This window comes from Synchiropus splendidus, chromosome 8 (genome assembly GCF_027744825.2).
Source record: "Synchiropus splendidus isolate RoL2022-P1 chromosome 8, RoL_Sspl_1.0, whole genome shotgun sequence".
In the NCBI taxonomy this organism is placed as follows: domain Eukaryota; kingdom Metazoa; phylum Chordata; class Actinopteri; order Syngnathiformes; family Callionymidae; genus Synchiropus; species Synchiropus splendidus.
In genome coordinates, this window is record NC_071341.1 from 21355001 (window position 1) to 21373377 (window position 18377).

Here is an 18377-nt window from a genome sequence, read left to right on the forward strand (position 1 = left end):
CATGAAGAGAGAGGATGTGGAAAAGTCTTTCAGCGCGGCTCTGAAGATGTGGAGTGACGCCACCCCACTGAGGTTCATCAGAGTCCACCACGGAACTGCTGACATCATCTTCTCCTTTGCACACGGAGGTCAGTATGTGGTTCTTTACTCAGCAAGTCAGACTGAACCGACCTTTGTGTTTGCTGCAGCACATGGAGACTACTCCCCCTTCGATGGACCGCGTGGTGTTCTGGCTCACGCCTTCCAGCCTGGAGATGGGATCGGAGGAGACGTCCACTTCGACGAGGACGAGACTTGGACCAATGGAAAACAAGGTTCTGCAGCAAAAAAGAATCTGATACTACACTAATAACAACCTCATTTCCAGAGCCCACTAGATGGCACTCTTTGCATTTGGATTTGAACAGCCATTTCAATGAAACTTCACCTTATTTTCAAACCAACAGCGCCACCTACTGAGCTCTAAAAATAAGGGCACTGTTTCATGAAGCCTCATTGGCCCATCACTAGTGTTTTCCCTTCATGCTTTGATGGTGAGATGTACTGCAGGCTACAGTCTGTTCGCCGTTGCTGCCCACGAACTCGGACACTCGCTTGGTCTGACCCACTCGCGTGACCCCTCTGCGATCATGTACCCCAGCTACCGTCTGAAAAGCAGCACGCAATACTCTCTGGCTCAGGATGATCTGCTCGGAATCCAGACGCTTTACGGTAAGAAAAAAAGCCCTGCAGCTGACGCAGAACCTGACGGCGCTGAGGCTTTCTCTGGTTCTCAGGAAAACCCAACAAGGCGGACGCAAGTCCCCAAAAGTGCGACCCACAGTTCACTTTCGACGCCGCAGCAATGATTGAAGATCAGATTGTTTTCTTCAAAAACAGGTACTTGTGTCTGAACCAGCAGCCTGGACTTCCTGTCTCGCTCAAATGTGGCAACATGGAGTCTCTAAATTTCTTTTCTGTGGAAGAGGATAAGGGCCAGGGAAGAAAAAAAAATTGGCAGAATTCTGACTTTATAGTGAGACTTAAATCTCAAAAGTCAGAACTTTAAAGTCGACTTAAATTCTTAGAAAAAAATCAGAATTTTCACATTAAAGTCAGAATTTTCACCTTAAAGTCAGAAGTGAGAATTCTGAGATTAAAGTCACTTAAAGTCAGAACGCTGACTTTAAAGTGAGAATTCTGACTTCTGAGATTAAAGTCAGACTTTAAAGTCAGGATTCTGAGAAAAAAAAGTCAGAGTTCTGACTTATATTCTGAGGAAAAAGTCAGAATTCTGCGAATTATCTTTTTTCTTCTCTGGCCCTGATCCTCTTCCGTATCCTTCAAACTGAAAGAAAAAAAGAATAATAATTTTATACGCTAAAACGGTTGCTACAATTGCAACCCAGGCAGCTGTGGATGAGAACAACATGGTCCAGTTACTGGAACCGGCTGACTGGAGGCCTCAGCAGGACATATTTACCAGGCATCAACTCGGCTATCGACGCCGCTTACGACATCCCGGCCAAAGGTGTGGCCTACATCTTCACAGGTCAGTCTGCCAAACATGTTTGCGCGAGCGTGACAGAGCCAGTTCTCCGTGGAACACGACCGCACAATAATCACTGCCTTGCTCAACTCCAGAGTTGCACATGGCGTCCCGGGGCTTTAGGTGACATCACAGCGTGTGTTCTCAGCTCCCAGTGCAGAAACATGGCTGTGGTTTGTTTGCCTCAGGTCACAAGTACTGGGTGGTTCAGCGGCTCAAGACCAGAAGCCGCTCGGGCCTCATCTCGGACTTCGGCTTTTCCTCCAGATTACGGCAGGTTGACGCTGCTGTACACGTCAGCGAATTTGGAAAAACCATCTTCTTCGTTGGACAACTCTATTACAGGTGAAATATCTGCTGAACGCCTCATTTAAAAAAAAATCTGTTTGCAATGTAATAAATCAAGCGGATTGATTTATTACACAATATTTTCAGTGGATAAAGTGACAACAAACAACAACATTTATTATTTATGGGAAGCTACTGCCCCCTGCTGTCGTATTGACCTCATTGCTACCACCGATTCTTAGAATCTACCGCCCAGTAATGTGTTAACTAAAACTTCATCCTCTTCTCTCCCATCATTGCGCTGTCACCGACCTTAGAATGAGAGAGGCCTGATCCATATCAGCCAAATAACTGATCATAATAATGATTTATCATAATTTGACAGTTGGGGAAAAAAAAAAAAAAAAATCATCTTGTATTCTACGTGACAGACGAGCAACTCACTGTCTGATCCGACTTCAGGTTCGATGAGCAGAAGAGGAAGATGGACCCCGGCTTCCCCAAACGTATCCAAAAGGACTGGCCGGGGATCCCGACAACTGTGGACGCTGCCTTCAAGTCGCAGGGTAAATACAGAGAGTTAAAATGTTTTCTTTTATTTTGTCTTCAACAGAGGTAAAACTGCAAAGAAAACATTGACCTTGAATAGTCTTCAGATGTATCTCAAGATGAAGGAGGTCTCCGGTGAATGTTGCTGGCACCATCTTTGCTCCCGTTTGAAGAGAAAGATTTGAACACACATGTGAATGATGAGTGACTTTCTCTCACAGCGATCCTTGTTTTTTCCCTTGACAGGCAGCATCTTTCTCATCAGCGGCTCAAAGTCCTACCAGTACGACTTCAGGCAAAACCGGGTGGTGAAAGTCATCTCGGCAAACTCCTGGCTTGGCTGTTGATGGTGGTTAAGCTGTTCGAATGTCAATATATTTCGTCGTCTTAACTGAGCATTTGGAACCTACGATGACAGTCCGTTGACGATGGAGGACATCTTCAGTGGGTTGAATGAATCGTGGTGGTAACAGACTGTAAATATTCAATCATGCTTCTTCCAACTCTTCCACCAATGTCAATTTATACTTTAGTGTCTGCACTTAACTAGTACAACACACCGCATGAGAAGATGCCCACGACATTTTCAGGTAAAAAAAATAATTTCTTAGTTGCTAAGAGCAGCGAAAATTAAAATAAATAAAACATAATAAAATAATATGGTATTATATAATAGTGAATGACACTAAATAATTATAAAGTAATAATAAGTTTGTGCTTGTGCAGTAACCAATTTTGAGGTCAAAATTTACAACATCATTTAGATTTAATTTATTTCTTTTTATGAAAGGCAGCGCAGCGGTGTGGGACTGTTGAATGTTCATTTCCGCTCAAGGACAATTATTAAAAAATTCTTCATTAATGATCCTCAAGCGAATGAACGTTCTTTATCGCTGATCATTTGTATGAAAAAGGCTGCTACACTGGGTGGAAAACAGGCTCAGTGATTCCTGAAGTGAGATGGCATCCACAGCGGTCAGTGAATCAGTCAACATCTGCTTCAGTCTCCTCACGTTCTGGAGTTGGTATCTTTATTCAAGGATCCTTGCTTCCAGACAGAAGGTGGTTTTTGCACTTCGCAGCCACCGTGGTCTCCTTCATCCATCCAGATTCACCTCTATCTCACCTCTATCTCTGGACACATGAGGAGAAGCTGGATCAGTTCCCGCACACGTGTGGCGGACGCTTGAAAAACCCTGATCTCCATCGTATATCAAACTGTGATGCAGATATGTTTTGGAATCTCATGAGCATGAACTGTACTGCGGTAACCTTCGGTGGCATCATCTTTTGTAAAATATTTTTCTTGTTTTTCTGTGATTTTGTCGTCTTGGAAATTTGAAATAAATAAACATATTTGGGTTCATATTTGTACTTTGTACTTTGACCAGCCTCTGCGACACAGAATCAATAAATCACCAAACAAAGACACATTTTTATGTTTTCTTATGGAAAAAGCAGTGGGTTTTGAGGCAAATACCTTGCTGAGGTATTTCTTAACCCCCTCAGAGGTATTTCAGTGATGACATCAGGAATCACTAAAGTTGATCAGGTCTCACTGTTATCAGCCCCAGGGGCCCAGTGCTGGGGTGTCTCTAAATATTTGTCTCAGCCTTGAACAGAACAGCACATACCTCTGCACGGATGTGAGCTGAGGAGAAGCTAGCAAAATGGCTCTTGGGTTTTGGATATTTCTGCTGGGGTGTTTGTCACTGAGTCACGCAGCACCGACGCTGGCGCCCACCGTTTCTCCAGAAGAGACGCTCATCGCTGAGGTAACCCCCTGAAATTCGGAGGTGCTGCTCTCAAGTCTGGAAATGTACAAGTCTTTTCTTTCTCTCCCACCAGGACTATTTGTCCAGCTTCTATGCAGATGTTGGGATGAGAAACGTAACCCAGCGAAGCATTCGACTCAACAACACCTTCGACCAGGATCTAAGAATGATGCAGGCATTCTTTGGCCTGGAGGTAAAAAGTGCTATTAACATTTAAAATGATAAGTTTGCGAAGATAAAGATGTTTCATATATAGATAATGTGACACACACAGACAATGCTCTCAGTCGTAACACAATAAGGTTTCATGAAACCTCATTTTTAGAGCTCAGTAGGTGGTGATTTGGTTTAAAAAATGAGAGTAGAGAGCGCCATCTAGTGGGCTCTTAAAATGAGGACACTGTTTCACAAAGCAGGACACGATTAAAACCATAAACCAAACCATAAACTGACCACAAACTTTCTTTCTACAACCCTTTTTTTCACTGCTGCTGTTCATCCTCAGCCTGTAATTCACAGTACGCAATTGTGCACTTCATTTACGAAGCAAGAATTTGTGCGACACAATTGCACACATTCAAAAGTGAACTACTAAAGCTTTTCGATAGATTTTTGATAGTAATAACAATGTAAATGAAAGTATTATTTTAAATATATGTTTGAAATAAAATACACAAGTTGTTGCTGACATTTGAATAAATATGGACAACTTCAAAGTACGCATGGATGGATATTTACCACGCGAGGGATTATACCGCCCCCGTGTGGACGCTCTCACATTAACCCTGTCAGATGTCACAGTTGAATTTGATGAACCGTCAGCATCTTTTGACTTTGACTGGTATCCAGGTGACTGGTCAACTGAATAAGGAGACGGTGGAGGTGATGAAGGCGCCGAGGTGCGGCGTGTCGGACATCAGTCGATACGGACACTTTCCTGGGAAGCCCAGATGGGAAAAGCGATTGATAACGTACAGGTAGATCGATGTGAAAAACAGAAATGATTTGCTCAGAAAACCTTAAAAAAAAATAAACCTGGTGAAGTACCGGGGTGCCACAGGAGTCAGTCCTGGCACCACTGCATCAGAGTGATGGATGCCAGGGAGGTGGAAATAAACAGAACAGGCATCTCAACGCTCCTTTACTGCCAGACAGTAGGGATTTATCATGTGGTAAAACTAGTGATGGGTCAATGAGGCTTCATGAAACAGTGTCCTTATTCTTAGAGCTCAGTAAGTAGCGTTATTGGTTAAAAAAATGAAGTGAGGTTTCATTGAAATCCAAAGATTTTAGCGCAGAGAGCGCCACCTAGTGGGCTCTGAAAATGAGGCCACTGTTTCATGAAGCCTCATCAGCCCATCACTAGATAAAACTCACTCAGTGTCCAGCTTGAAAAATACAAAAGTTGAAGGTGATCTTGATGCGATTTGGGCAGAATTACCAGATACACGCCACGGCTGAGCCGGAGGGAGGTGGACACGACCATCGCTCAAGCTTTCCAACTCTACAGCGACGTGATTCCGCTCAACTTCAAGCAGATCAGCAGCGGCACGGCCGACATCATGATCCTCTTCAAGGGTGGATGTAAGCATCAAGGCATCATGTCACCGATGGATTTGTCCTTTTATGAAAGTGCGCCTCCTTCTCCACCAGACCATGGAGACTTCTATCCTTTTGATGGAGCGGGAGGGGTTCTAGCTCATGCCAACTCACCAGGACGGGACCAGGGAGGAGACACGCATTTCGATGATGATGAAAACTGGACTCTTTCCCGACAAGGTACACCGAAAATCATGGGAGTGGAACGCACATTCAGATGAAATATTTGCTGAACAATCTTTGTGAAAACGTAGGTATAAATCTGCTGTTGGTGGCGGCGCATGAGTTTGGCCATGCTCTGGGCCTGGATCACTCCAGAGACAAGCGGGCCCTGATGTACCCCACGTATCAGAATGTCAACACCAATGGATACAAGCTTCCGGACGACGACAGGCGAGGAGTTCAGGCTCTCTACGGTGAGATAACATGAGCTATTTTACTTTGGGTTCCGGGTCTAAAACCAGGCTGATGCTAAAGTTGATGTTAGCCACAGGTGCAGTACCAACATTTCCAGATATTACTGTAATTACCATGCACTTCTTTTGGTGTATTTGTCATGTGATCTGTCTGAGCTGCACTTCTGATCCACCGGTTGATCGGATTCTTTTTGCAAACCTGTGTACTGCTGCTCCAATTCATCTATCAGAACTGGAGGCTGACACTCAGCTGATGCGGGTCTAGGTCAGAGGTGGGAAATCAAATTTCCCAAAGGGCCACATTAGTTACTGTAACTGTTGTGAGGGGCCATCATCAAAAGAAAGACAGCGATAACGGAAAAAATTCCAAAATATATACGAAAGTAACAAGGACAAAATGAACCTCAAAAGATTCAATGTAAGTCAGGATAATGTGAAGTGTAAATATGTCATGAAACCTATTGAAATATTTCATTTCATATGAACTTGGAATATAAATCAACATAACTATGGTAGGTAATTTATTTCCAAAATATGTTTTCAATATTCCTTCAGTGTATTTTGAGGAACAAGAAAAACACACAAAAATGAAGAAAATTCTAGTCTTCAAACAAGAACATGCTATATTTACTGCTAAAGTGGTGAAATTACAATATATCAGTTATTGTTTTAGTTTGACGTCAAAGGGGCCACAAAAATACAGGCGTGGGACCGCATGTGGCCCCCGGGCCGCACTTTGTCCAGGCCTGGTTTAGATTGCCTGTTGAATATCCTCCTCCCAGGACAACGGAATCCTGCACCCACTACAAAACCACAACCACAGCCGCCCCCGACTGATGAGCCGGAGGACCCCACAGAAGTGCCAGACACCCGGCCAAACCCTGGAGCTGAACGGTGCAGCCGAGATCTCGTGTTCGATGCTGCCACGTCCATCCGAGGAGACCTGTACTTCTTTAAAAATGGGTAATTCGACAATCATATTTTCCTTTCTTCTGGTGCATTAACCACTCCTGTTGTCTCCATTTGTTTGAATGGAATAATGTGGGCAGATACTACTGGAGGAAGAGCTCCCGCACCAGAGGAATCGGTTTGACTAAAGTCAGCTCCAGGTGGTCACGCATCAACTACGTGGATGCTGCCGCTGAAGTCCCTCACAAGGACAAAGTATATCTTTTTGAAGGTAATTCATTTTCCTTTAAGTATTGTACAAAATACACCGCACAACTTCAAACTATGTTTCCTTCATAGGTAACCAGTATTGGGTCATTAAGGCGCAGAGAAAGAATATATTACCCGGCTACCCGAAACCTCTCACCGGCATCGGCCTGCCGTCCTCTGTCAATAAGGTGGATGCAGCCGTCTATGTGTCAGCAACTGGGAAGACGTTATTTTTTGTCAACAGGCAGTACTGGAGGTACGTGGGGACACTATGCGGAAATCAGTGCTGAGGCTTCATGAAACGGTGCCCTCTTTATCAGAGCCCACTTGCTGCTATAAAATCTGGGGATTTGAACCACCATTTTCAATGAAACTACACATTTGTAAACCGAGGCTGGGCTCTGAAAATAATGACACTGTTTCGTGAAGCCTCATCAGCCCATCACTACATACTTCTGAACATTGTCAAACATTATTTTCACACAGCTACGATGAGGCAAGAAACCAGATGGACTACGGCTACCCACGTTACATCACTCAAGATTTCCCCGGCATTGGATCCAAAGTTGATGCTGCATTTGAGAATTATGGTCAGCTAAACAATAATTTCATGAGCGCTTCAAACCGGCAAAACACTTTCTTTGTCCACCATTGTTGACTCGCATGTTTCTCTCGCAGGTTATCTGTATTTCTCTGATGGTCCCAGACAGACTGAGTACTATATGCAGTACAGGCTGGTGATGCGTGTTCTGCTCAACTACGGATGGCTGGATTGCTACTGAAATATCAGCCGTCGGGCGCAAAATGTGAAATGAAACACGGCATTGGATAGTGTTTTCCATTTTGTGCTGGGTAATTCCACCACCAACACCACAAAAGTGTAACAAATAAATGATTATCACTCTGAGTTTTTCTTTTTCACCATCTTCTCATCGCAGTTTTACAACTTTTCACAGATCTGATGCGGCGACACCTGGATTCTAAGAGAGTAAGAGAGTGAGCTTCATATTCTCAAAGTCGATTAAGAGTGAGCGAGAACGTGGTCTGGTCTTACAGAAAATGTGACAGCAGCTACTGTCCTCCTGTCTATCAGTTTCATAACAAGGCACAAACAGACTGCCTTATACACATAAAACAAAAAGGTATTTTTGAAGCCATGTAATGATCTAGTTTAAAACATTTTAGCGATACAAAAAAAATAAACAAACACTCACTTTTGTTATTTGTAAGTCAGGAAGACTCAGCAACATTACATTAGATTTGTGTTTAAAAAGCTTGCTTTGCTTTTTGGGCATCACTTGTATTATTATTATTATTATTATTATTATTATTATTATTATTATTATTATTATTATTATTATTATTATTATTATTTTGTAGGAGTTAATTGTCAGTATCATAACACACACACAAAAATGATTTTTGAAGCCATTTAATCATTTCCTTTAAAACATTTTTGTGATGCAAAAAATAAACATACACACACGTTATTGTAAGTCAGGATGACTGGGCACATTATTTTCGATTTGCGCATAAAAAGTCTTTAAAATATGTCGTTTTTGTTCATTTTTTTTGTTTCATATCTATATTGTTTTTGTTTTGCTTCTAAAAGTGAAAATGTTTTTTATTACTGGGTGGTTATTTTTGTCGTATTACGTAACAAAATACAACATCCAATACAGTTTTGCAGAACGCACACAAATCTACCGGATATCCGGTATGAATCCCGTCAGTAATGATGTCCGGTCAAGCACCCAACTTCGAATTATTACAACGCTGTTTTTTTGTTTCATTACGCCTTTAAAAAAATATCCTGAATTGTCATTCCGGAATAACAGTAATATGCGAAACGTCGAAACACAACCAGCGTCTTGTTAGCCATCAGTTGTGGTGTGTGCGGTGATCGGGGACGGTCCCCACGGACCCAAAACAAAGGTTCCGCCTGAAAAACAAACGTTAAGCGGAGTGGGCTTTCTGCAGCGAGGTCCGCTTTCCTTCGTTCCACCGCTGTCACTTACGTGCTCGCTATATAAACACTTGGCTGTTCCGTTTGAACACCTCCGCTGGGCGGTCGTTTCTGCCGCCGCTGACAATGGAGTCCCTCAACAGTTTCGAGTCTGAGATGGAGGCGGACGGACAAGGCAGCTACTCGCTGTTTCCTGCTCTGGATAGCATCGGCGGCCTGTCGGGGAATGCGGACACACTGGAGAGGTCGGTGGATTGTAACGCACCACACCGTGACTTCCATGTAGCCCGTCTCTCCTCTCTCTGGCGTGTCCCAAGTGAAGCCACCCAACCAACCACCGGTCACTTGCGACTCTTTTACAGTTCATTTTCCATTGATACTTTCATTGTAAAACCTGCATGTAACTTGTGTACATCATATTAAAGCGAAGCAAAGTCTTCACGTGGATTCATCTACAGATTCAGCTGCTTCTCTGGAATGTCTGTCTCTAAACCAAACCAAACCATGATGTTTACTTTGAGTCATACAACAGAATATAAATGGTTAAAACAAAAGTAAACCTGACATGTAAATTACACTTGACATCATTTTTTTCCTGTTTTTTTTTTAACCAACTATGTCCATTTTATAAAACAAAACCTCTGGGCTACCTTGCAGTTTATTATTCTCTATGAATAGTGATTTTATTATTTCTTTTTCTTCAGCGAACAGTCCAGTGAGATGACTGAAAAGCCGACACTCACTTGGCTTGATGCTGCTCAGGTATCTTCCCAGTCTTTGCCTCCCCAAGACATTGTTGAATGACTAGTAATCATATGTATTTTAATATGTTCAATTATGTTCTTGTTTTCATACAGATTGTTTTGGAGGAAGCCGGCCATCCAATGCACATCAAGGAGATTAAACAGAGAATCATCGATAGAGGACTGGTTCAATCAAAGTAAACCCCCACTTTTTCAATTTCCTGCATTGTATGTTAGTATTTGTCTTAGCATCTCATATCATTTGCTCTGCTGTGAATTCTGGTCATTTCTTCGATTAATACTCCACCTCTGCTAGTAAATAACAAAAGGTCAATGACTGTAGTTTGACAAATGTGTAAATATAAAACTAAATCTGCACAAGGTGCGAATACATTTGCATCCAGAATTGTCCAGTTAGTGTAACCAATATAAAGAAGAGCTTAGGTTGGGATAAAATTTTCACTTTAAATTGTAGAAAATAAAGTAAAAGGCCATTGATCATTATTAAAATAGAATAGAATAAATAAAAGAAAGCAGTTATATTGATTCACCAGCCATTATATAAAATGTAACATGTATTGTATATAAAATGTATTGAATCTATGAACGAGGAGTGGCTTTTGTGTATGCTGCGCCAGCTTGCAGTGCTGTCAAACACACCTGAAAGCCTGGATTAGTTTTTGTTTTTGATTTTTTTTTTTCTTTTAGAGGGGCAGCTGTGCTAATACACCCTCTGCTCTCTCACTGACAGTGCTAAATCCAGTCTTGAAGCTGTCATGTACCGAGAGGTAAGAGTGACGTGGATTATCTCATGGTTGCGTGTCTTTTCTGTTCCCCATGTTTCCATCCCATCCTTGTGTCGTGTCAGGAGAATAGCGTGTGTGTTGACTGTGACACAGACCTCAGTCTCCCAGTCTCCACCCTGGTGCTTTAGCCTCAGTCTTTTGTTTCAGACACAGAAAGGCAGCAGGCGATTCAAGAGGATTGAGCAGAGAAACGGAGTCTTTGCTTTGCTGGTGAGTTGCCTGGGTTCAGTTCAGGTTCAACATGGCGTCACTGCCGTAACCCCTCATTGTGGCGACATGAGGAATAGCGAGGATGTAGATAAGGTGACATGCAATGAGCCAGAGGAATATGTTGCTGTGACACACCCCTGGGCCTTGGCTGAAGTTCAAGTTTCAGTTGGACAACAATCCTATTTCAATCAAGGATGTTGTTTTTTGATAGTAATCGCCACTTCAACCACCGGGCCGTGTGCTGGTACTGGTCCATGGGTCACCGGACCGTGGCCCAATGCATTGTGGCGAATTAGAACAGGTGATCGTGGTTTCCAAAACTCCATATCAGTGACCCCTATGACCTCGCTGAGCACATGGCACCATGATGTCTTGTGGCCTGCTAGGTGCCATCTCTCACAACAACAAAGTCAGTCACGGGGAGTTGAAATAAACATCATTGGCACGATACCTTAGATGTCCTTAGATTAGATGTACTTAGATTAGTAGGGAAGTCCAACACCCCGTGGTACTAGACTACAGGACTTGCTGGCAAAAGAGCTTGATTTAAGAATGCGCCTTGTCATGTCCGACCAATGAAACCACAGGCATTTGATTGAATGTGAAGCACTCAAATGTGCGTTTTCATCCGTGTGTCCAGCTGCTGCACTGCAGCACGGTGCATGGTCACGGTTTGCAAGCTTATTGGTTTCCAGCGCAAACCAACTTTTCAGGTTCCAAACCAGTTCTATTGCCCTGGTTAAGCACAATGGGATCCATCCAGTCTCATTTCAGGTCACATGCCACTGTGACTTTGCCAATGAGGTGGTTATGTATCGCTGGATAAAAGAACAGAATCAAGGCGCGGCAGTGCAGAGATTCTGCTGCCCACGTGCTTGACATTTACAATAGCTTAGTCTCTATGCCAGTGATGGCCCAGATGGCCGATTAAACCCGTCTTGGAGCTAAGAAGGTTGGGGACCACTGCTGTAGAGTGGTGATGGGCCAGTGAGGCTTCATGAAACAGTGTCCTCATTCTCAGAGCCCACCAGATGGCGCTCTCTTCTCTAAAGTCTTTGGATTTGAACAGCCATTTCAGTGAAACATCTCATTTCTAATCCAACAGCGCCACCTACTGAGCTCTAAAAATAAGGTCCCTGTTTCATGAAGCCTCACGGGCCCATCAGTACCGTAGAGGGTCAAGTAGCTTTTGAAATGTGTGTGTGTCAAACCTACTACATTTTACATTGAATTTCATTCAAGATTATGTTATTGTTTAGCCATCTGTTTCTCTGTTCTGCGATCATCCATCATTGTCTGAGAGGATCCAACTCCATCCCATAATATTCAAGTGAAGTGCATCCAATGTTTTTCTCGCCCTCCCAGACTGATAAGGACCGGCAGGTCTTCACTGCTCAGTCATTCCTGACTTCTGGGCAGCAGAACTCCGCCTCCAGCTCGGCGTCCGGCGCCTCCGTCGCTCCTTTCCCGTCCTCCTCCAGCTCATCCGAGCACAAGAGCAAAGCCAAAAGAGGCCTGCGGAAAAACCAGAATGAAAAGTATCGGCTCAAGTATCTGCGACTGCGCAGAGCCGCGCGGGACATGATCTTTGTAAGTGCCGCGACCTTTCGGGATGAAGAGAGTATTTCCTCATGTCTGACCCTTGATTTGTGGCGGCAGGAGAACGCGTCTCTCTGCGATGAGGTGGCCTACTTAGAGGAGAAGTTTCTGAGAGTGAAAGAAGAACGCAAGTGAGACGTGAAGAAGGCCGAGAGGTACTAGCCTGTTCGGTCACTTCCTTCACTTCAACTCTGTGCATTTGGTTTAGGTTCCTCCTCAAGTCCTTGCTGCAGTACCAGTCTCTGTCAGAGGGAGACGTGTTACCAACACCAAGTTCCAGCTGCCTCCCATCAGCGCCACCTGCCGCTTTAACATCGGGCCCGGCCGGCGCTGCGTCCATCGCTGGGACCCTTAACCTTCCGTCTGTGCTGCCATCGGGCGACGAGGGAATCCTGAAGAAGCCCAAGAAAGAAAGGAAAGAGCGCGGCAGGGAGAACGGGAAAGAGGAAGGTGAGTGCTGCCTGTGGAATGAACTACCCTGTTAAATGTGGCTCTGTCAGGATTCATATTGTGAGATATTTGTATATATATTTATTAGTGGTGGGACTTAAACGTGTTAATTACAATTAATTCATTACAAGAACAAAAAATTAATTGAACATTTTGCGCTCCAGACAACAGGGAACCTTTGTCAGTGCAGGAGTTCCTGGTCCACTGATCCCACTGATGCACAAGACACGTGGCAGCTAGGATGAGAACAACAACAACAAACATGGAGGAATCAGCCCTGAACAAAAGCAAACAAAAGCATCTGTTTGTTTTTGTTCAGGGATGTTTTTCACTACACAGTGACCAGGGTTTTCACAACTGTGAATGGACTTGAAATTCTTATCAAATTTAAATTATTTTACAAATATTTTCCAGACATTGAAAGAGCTTCAGTTTAAATAAGGTGATATAAAAACCTGAATATAGACACCATGGTGATTTATTGTGCTATTGTCAAACTGAAGCAAAATAAACAATATTTTGTTGTTTAAATCTATGTATGGCTCCATCATTTGATTCAGTTATATACCACATTCATTCAACTTGAACAATGTGGCTTCTTGTGGCAAATATTCTTATACCATTAAACTGTGATTAATTGAGATGAATTGATCACAAATTCTCTAATAAACTAAATTATTATGTTTCTTAATGAACTCCACCCCTAATATTCATGTTTTGAGAGTTGTGATCAATGACATGAGGCTGGTTTCATAGAGGACCTCAGTTGTAAGTGTGACTTCTGCTCTCCTTTCTTCAGTTCAGAAGAAAATATCCAAGAAGAGAAAACTGGCAGATGGTTCACGAAAACTGGTGCAGCCCATTCCTCTGGACTCGTCCGGCCGCCCCGTGTTTCCCATCGTGTTGGGAGGTTTAACAGTCTACAGCCTGGGCGAGGTCAGTTTCTCCGCAGTGTTTTTTATTTTGAATGGTGCAGAAACAGGCTTTTAGCGAGGATTTTGAAACAGGGCGTCCAAAACTCCGCCCCCAACACATAGCCCCAAGAGCAAATGTAGTTACATTTTACTGCCAGCAAACTCTAAAGGAAGAAGAGATGAAATGTGTCCAAATGCAAATATGGAATACACGTTTTGAAGCTCGGTTATTGAAGCTCAGTTTCAAGAGTTTTGTTGTTGCTTGACTGGGGATGGCTTGGTGGGGCACTATGCACCTGAAGATTCTGTGGATGGGAAAGTTTGAGTCTCTAACCTTGCAAACTAAAAATCCTGTCACATCGTATCCTGCAGGATGAACGAACAGGTCTCATGAGTCTGAGGTTATTACGACCACTGCCATTGTTATAGTGGTGAGTCATAATAGTCAACCTCAACAACAGCATTCTCTTGATATTTCTCTGAGGCCCTCTAGTTCCTTCAGTCCCCGGTGTTTATTCTGTCGACTGAAACGGATAAAAAATTCTGTCAACTTCGATCAGTTATTACCGTGTGGATTTAGCTTTAGCGGTTTTAGTGAAGGCATTTTTAAAGACAGAGATGAGCCAGCCGTCTCAAGCTCAAGTCCCCAGGATGAGCTGCGAGCCTTTATCACGTGTGTTGGCCTGTTCATTTGTCTTGGTCACCCCAAAATAGTTTTGGGGCGGCTTCATTTGACTTCTGAGCGCACCAGTGCACCGAATCTGGAAAATGCATTTTCACCCATGAACGCAGTGTTTAAGAACAACGGACCATTAACAGGCATGAATATTGATCAACCCTGTTTCTACTGGACCAGTAAATAACCACAGCAAAAAAACATTTATTTTTAAAGAGCCCTTTGGGTCTCTCAGATCAAAACAAATTATGATTACGACTTGTGAACTGGCTCTTTGGGAGTGGATGCCGACTCACCTTCAACTCAGCAAGTAAAAGCTGTTTCTGTGTTCAGTCAGCTTATTCAGCTTCAAAAACAAATCCTTAATAAATGTTACAATGTTACCACTGTGGTTTGCAAAGATCTAAGAGGGAACCTGCTTCCAGATCATCACGGACAGAACGCTGTTCCACGACGAGTTTGCCATCTACCCAGTTGGCTTCTGCAGCACGCGTGTGTTTGCCAGCATGAAGAGTCCCGAGCAGCAGTGCCTCTACACCTGCCAGATCAAAGACGGTGGCGCCGGACCGCAGGTACTGACCCGCTCATATGTGTTGCTGTGTTTCATCTGTCTTTCACCGGGGAGAGGTTTGCACTAGTGCTGCAACTAACCACTAATCTGTTCATTATTTTTTCAATGAGTCGACTAATCTCGATGACCTTTGTTTGGACCCGTTTTGAATTTCTGTTGAACCTAAAGTTGCTTAAATCATCTCGCTGTGATACTCCGACACCATACATTATTAAACAAGTATATTAAAGTAATGAGACATAATCCAGGAACATGTATTAAACCTGTGAAGCATGAAGCATGAAACAGTTGGCGGAGAGCAGTTCTTTAAAACAGAGGTCTTTATTGGTCCTTGAGTAGAATTTAAAACCATCACTATACACATATGTATAAAATATCTGCTCAACATCCACATCAACAGGACTTATTTGAATAATAATCTAAGACGATGTGTTCAGTGTAGCTCCCTAGTTCAGTTCTGGTTATTATTATTAGGAGGAGAGACACTGAGGACACTTCACTACATCACTGTAAAACAAAAGAAATCACTCTAGTAGCGCAGATGTGACGTCGTGAAAACAGATCACTCTCCTCTTACAAGTTAGCTGCGTGCTAACCGACATATCAGCTGTTAGCTGGAGGGTGTGTGGCGTCACAGACCAAACACGGAACACTCTTTCATCCTTCTACCATGGTGTTGCAGGGGTTTCTCATCCCTCAGACGCGCTATTTTGGCAAACAAAATGTAGCCACACTGTGACTGAGGCGGTCAGTCGGCGGTGGTGAGGCGGAGCCTGGGGCGCACAGCAACGGTGGACAGGTGGAGTCGGACCTCAGTCAGGAACCAATTTAAAGAACAGAAATGAACATCTGAATGATTCCAGATAATGTGGTATTTTCTCACTGCTTCTGAATAGCAACCAGTTCTTGATGCCTGTGTGATCCTATGTGTGTTTACACCAATGGCAACACGACGCATCGACACACAGATTTTGACGTTGACAAATTTTTGTTGTCGACGTTATCAATGACATCAACTAATCGTTGCAGCCCTGGTTTACATGGTTCTAATCTGTCATGACTCATTGTTGTTGGAGGATTGGGGCCAGTGCAGATCAGATCGGCAGAATTGCGACTTCAAAGTCACTTTGTAGTGAAAATTCTTCCCAAAGCATCAGAATTCTTGCCTTAAAACTCTCACTTTAAAGTCAAGATTCTAGGCTCTATGTCACGAGTTCCGCCGAGGTTTCCCCCTACTGGCCGTAGTGCTCTTGGATCAGAGGTTTTAGGTTGAGCCGTACCAAACACAGGATTGTTTCTGCAGTTTGAGATCGTACCTGAGGACGACCCGCAGAACGCTATCGTGGCCTCGGCGGCGCTCACCTGCCATGCCAACCTCCTGAAGGCAATTTCCTCAGTCAGGTATGTGAATAGTGACCGCAAACCAGGGGCTCTCATGAGTTCACCGTTCTTTACAGGCCTTCTTTATCGGCCTGGGCCCCATTCAAGTGATAGAACTGATTCATTCCTCTTGATTTCCTTTGTGATCAACAACCATATTTAATCTACTTACACGAAAACAAACCAAACCCTTGTGAAATGACATGAAACCATGTGGTCATTGGAACTATATTTGTCATAGAAAAGCCCAACTAGCCACAGAACCAGGTGCAAGTCACGTTCATCAAATTTACTAGAGAAAAATAGAAAAAAAATACCTTTGATGCAAACTGTTGAGAAAATTGGAAAAACTGAACAAAATTCTTAATGAAATAAATATAATAAAACTATGTCTAAATATTGTAAAATAAAACTAATATATTTTATTTAAACTCCATAGACGATATAAGTAAAGTGTAAAGTGTATCGCCATAAAATGTTCTAATTTTCAAAACTTCTACAGCTTTCATGAACAGCTTTTACAGTTTTTTTAAAATCATTTTTTCCTCTTCAAGATCTTCTCCATAGTTGTTAACTATTGCAGATGAGCAGCTGTCAAGTCGATTCAGTGACACACTACTGCCACCATACGTGGCTCATGTATTAAAGCTGAGTGTCTCACGGCCCAGAGATATAAAACAAAGAAACCTTTAGTAGCCCTCTAGGAGGCGCTTGTGGCCCAACCATGGGCCCCAGCCCTGTGGTTGAGAATCGCTGCCTTGTAGTATTTGAGCAGCTCTAGTGCCGTTTAATGCAGATATTTTGTAGTCACAGCAGTCTAAAGTATCACAGTATAAGCCGGCTTCACTCAAGAGAAGTGTTGTGACATCTGCAGTCCCAAGGCCGGAGCACCCATCGTGCCGTCGGGAGCCGACTTCTTCGGTTTCTCCCATCCCACCATCCAGAACCTCATCCAGAGCTGCCCCGGAGCCAGAAAGTGCAGCAAGTAAAGCCCCGGACCTTGAACACGGTTGCCACGTTTGCCGTCCCCCTGTCTGACCTTTGTGTTCTCAAACAGCTACAGGTGGATCCGTTTCGAGGTGTGTCGGCCCGGCGACGGTCAGGTGGCTCACAGCCTGTCGGAGGACGATGCCTCAGTAAACTTCGAGGCCTACCTGAGGCACCGCTACTTTGATGAGAAGACAGAACCTGCCGCTGCTTCCTTAAACGTCTCGTGTCACCTGAGTTCTTGACAGCACTCACTCACTGTCTCAAATGCTGAATAAATAAAAAAAAACAACTTTTACCCGAAGAGTCCAGTGCTGGATGGATGGCAGTCAAACCACTGCTCTTGGAGGTCGCAGTGAAAACCAACCAGACTACAGTATCTCTGCCCTCAGACAAGGGAACGCTTCCACGTGAAGGCTTGAGCTGGACCTCACTTTTCTCAAAACATTATTCACATATTTCAAAAGGCCACAGAAAGGAACTTGTCAAACAACCTTCTCGTTCTTGTTTTCATCCAGCGCTCACCACATCAGGGTGGGTCTGTGCTGCAGGCCATGAACGTTAATGGTCCCGAAATTATATATCATGTTAGCTTATTATATTAACAGATACACAGTATTGATCTGAGAATATTGTGCTTCAGTTTACCGAGCTGTTCTTTAAGACGCTGTACTGGGCTGCAGCACTAGCGACTGGGCACTTTTCTCCACTGAACAGAAACTAGTCATGAAAAGCGTCAGTGACCAGCGACCAAGTCGACTG

At 43.5% G+C, this 18377-nt stretch overlaps 1 protein-coding gene across 2 annotated transcripts in view; it reads left to right on the forward strand.

The window, feature by feature from the left end:
* tbrg1 (transforming growth factor beta regulator 1) overlaps nt 1-18374 on the forward strand; it is an 18547-nt gene extending 173 nt beyond the window's left edge. Inside the window, exons 2-31 of one of the 2 annotated variants that reach the window (XM_053872683.1) lie at nt 1-128; nt 189-314; nt 550-711; nt 777-879; nt 1389-1531; nt 1717-1873; nt 2279-2382; nt 4091-4140; nt 4214-4333; nt 4990-5117; nt 5576-5724; nt 5794-5919; nt 5994-6155; nt 6938-7118; nt 7205-7335; nt 7404-7569; nt 7800-7903; nt 8370-8407; nt 9403-9524; nt 9984-10041; nt 10137-10219; nt 10774-10810; nt 12404-12628; nt 12698-12768; nt 12846-13087; nt 13887-14023; nt 15103-15249; nt 16552-16649; nt 17503-17613; nt 17686-18374. The exon at nt 1-128 is cut by the window's left edge and continues 21 nt beyond it. In XM_053872683.1, coding sequence (XP_053728658.1) covers nt 1-128; nt 189-314; nt 550-711; nt 777-879; nt 1389-1531; nt 1717-1873; nt 2279-2382; nt 4091-4140; nt 4214-4333; nt 4990-5117; nt 5576-5724; nt 5794-5919; nt 5994-6155; nt 6938-7118; nt 7205-7335; nt 7404-7569; nt 7800-7903; nt 8370-8407; nt 9403-9524; nt 9984-10041; nt 10137-10219; nt 10774-10810; nt 12404-12628; nt 12698-12768; nt 12846-13087; nt 13887-14023; nt 15103-15249; nt 16552-16649; nt 17503-17613; nt 17686-17860 — 3784 coding nt within the window. In that variant the 3' untranslated portion in view covers nt 17861-18374. Of the gene's footprint in view, nt 129-188; nt 315-549; nt 712-776; nt 880-1388; nt 1532-1716; nt 1874-2278; nt 2383-4090; nt 4141-4213; nt 4334-4989; nt 5118-5575; nt 5725-5793; nt 5920-5993; nt 6156-6937; nt 7119-7204; nt 7336-7403; nt 7570-7799; nt 7904-8369; nt 8408-9175; nt 9525-9983; nt 10042-10136; nt 10220-10773; nt 10811-10975; nt 11039-12403; nt 12629-12697; nt 12769-12845; nt 13088-13886; nt 14024-15102; nt 15250-16551; nt 16650-17502; nt 17614-17685 lie in introns of those variants that run through there. The other variant, XM_053872682.1, reaches the window with a different exon arrangement.
* The last annotated feature ends 3 nt before the right edge of the window (nt 18375-18377 follow it).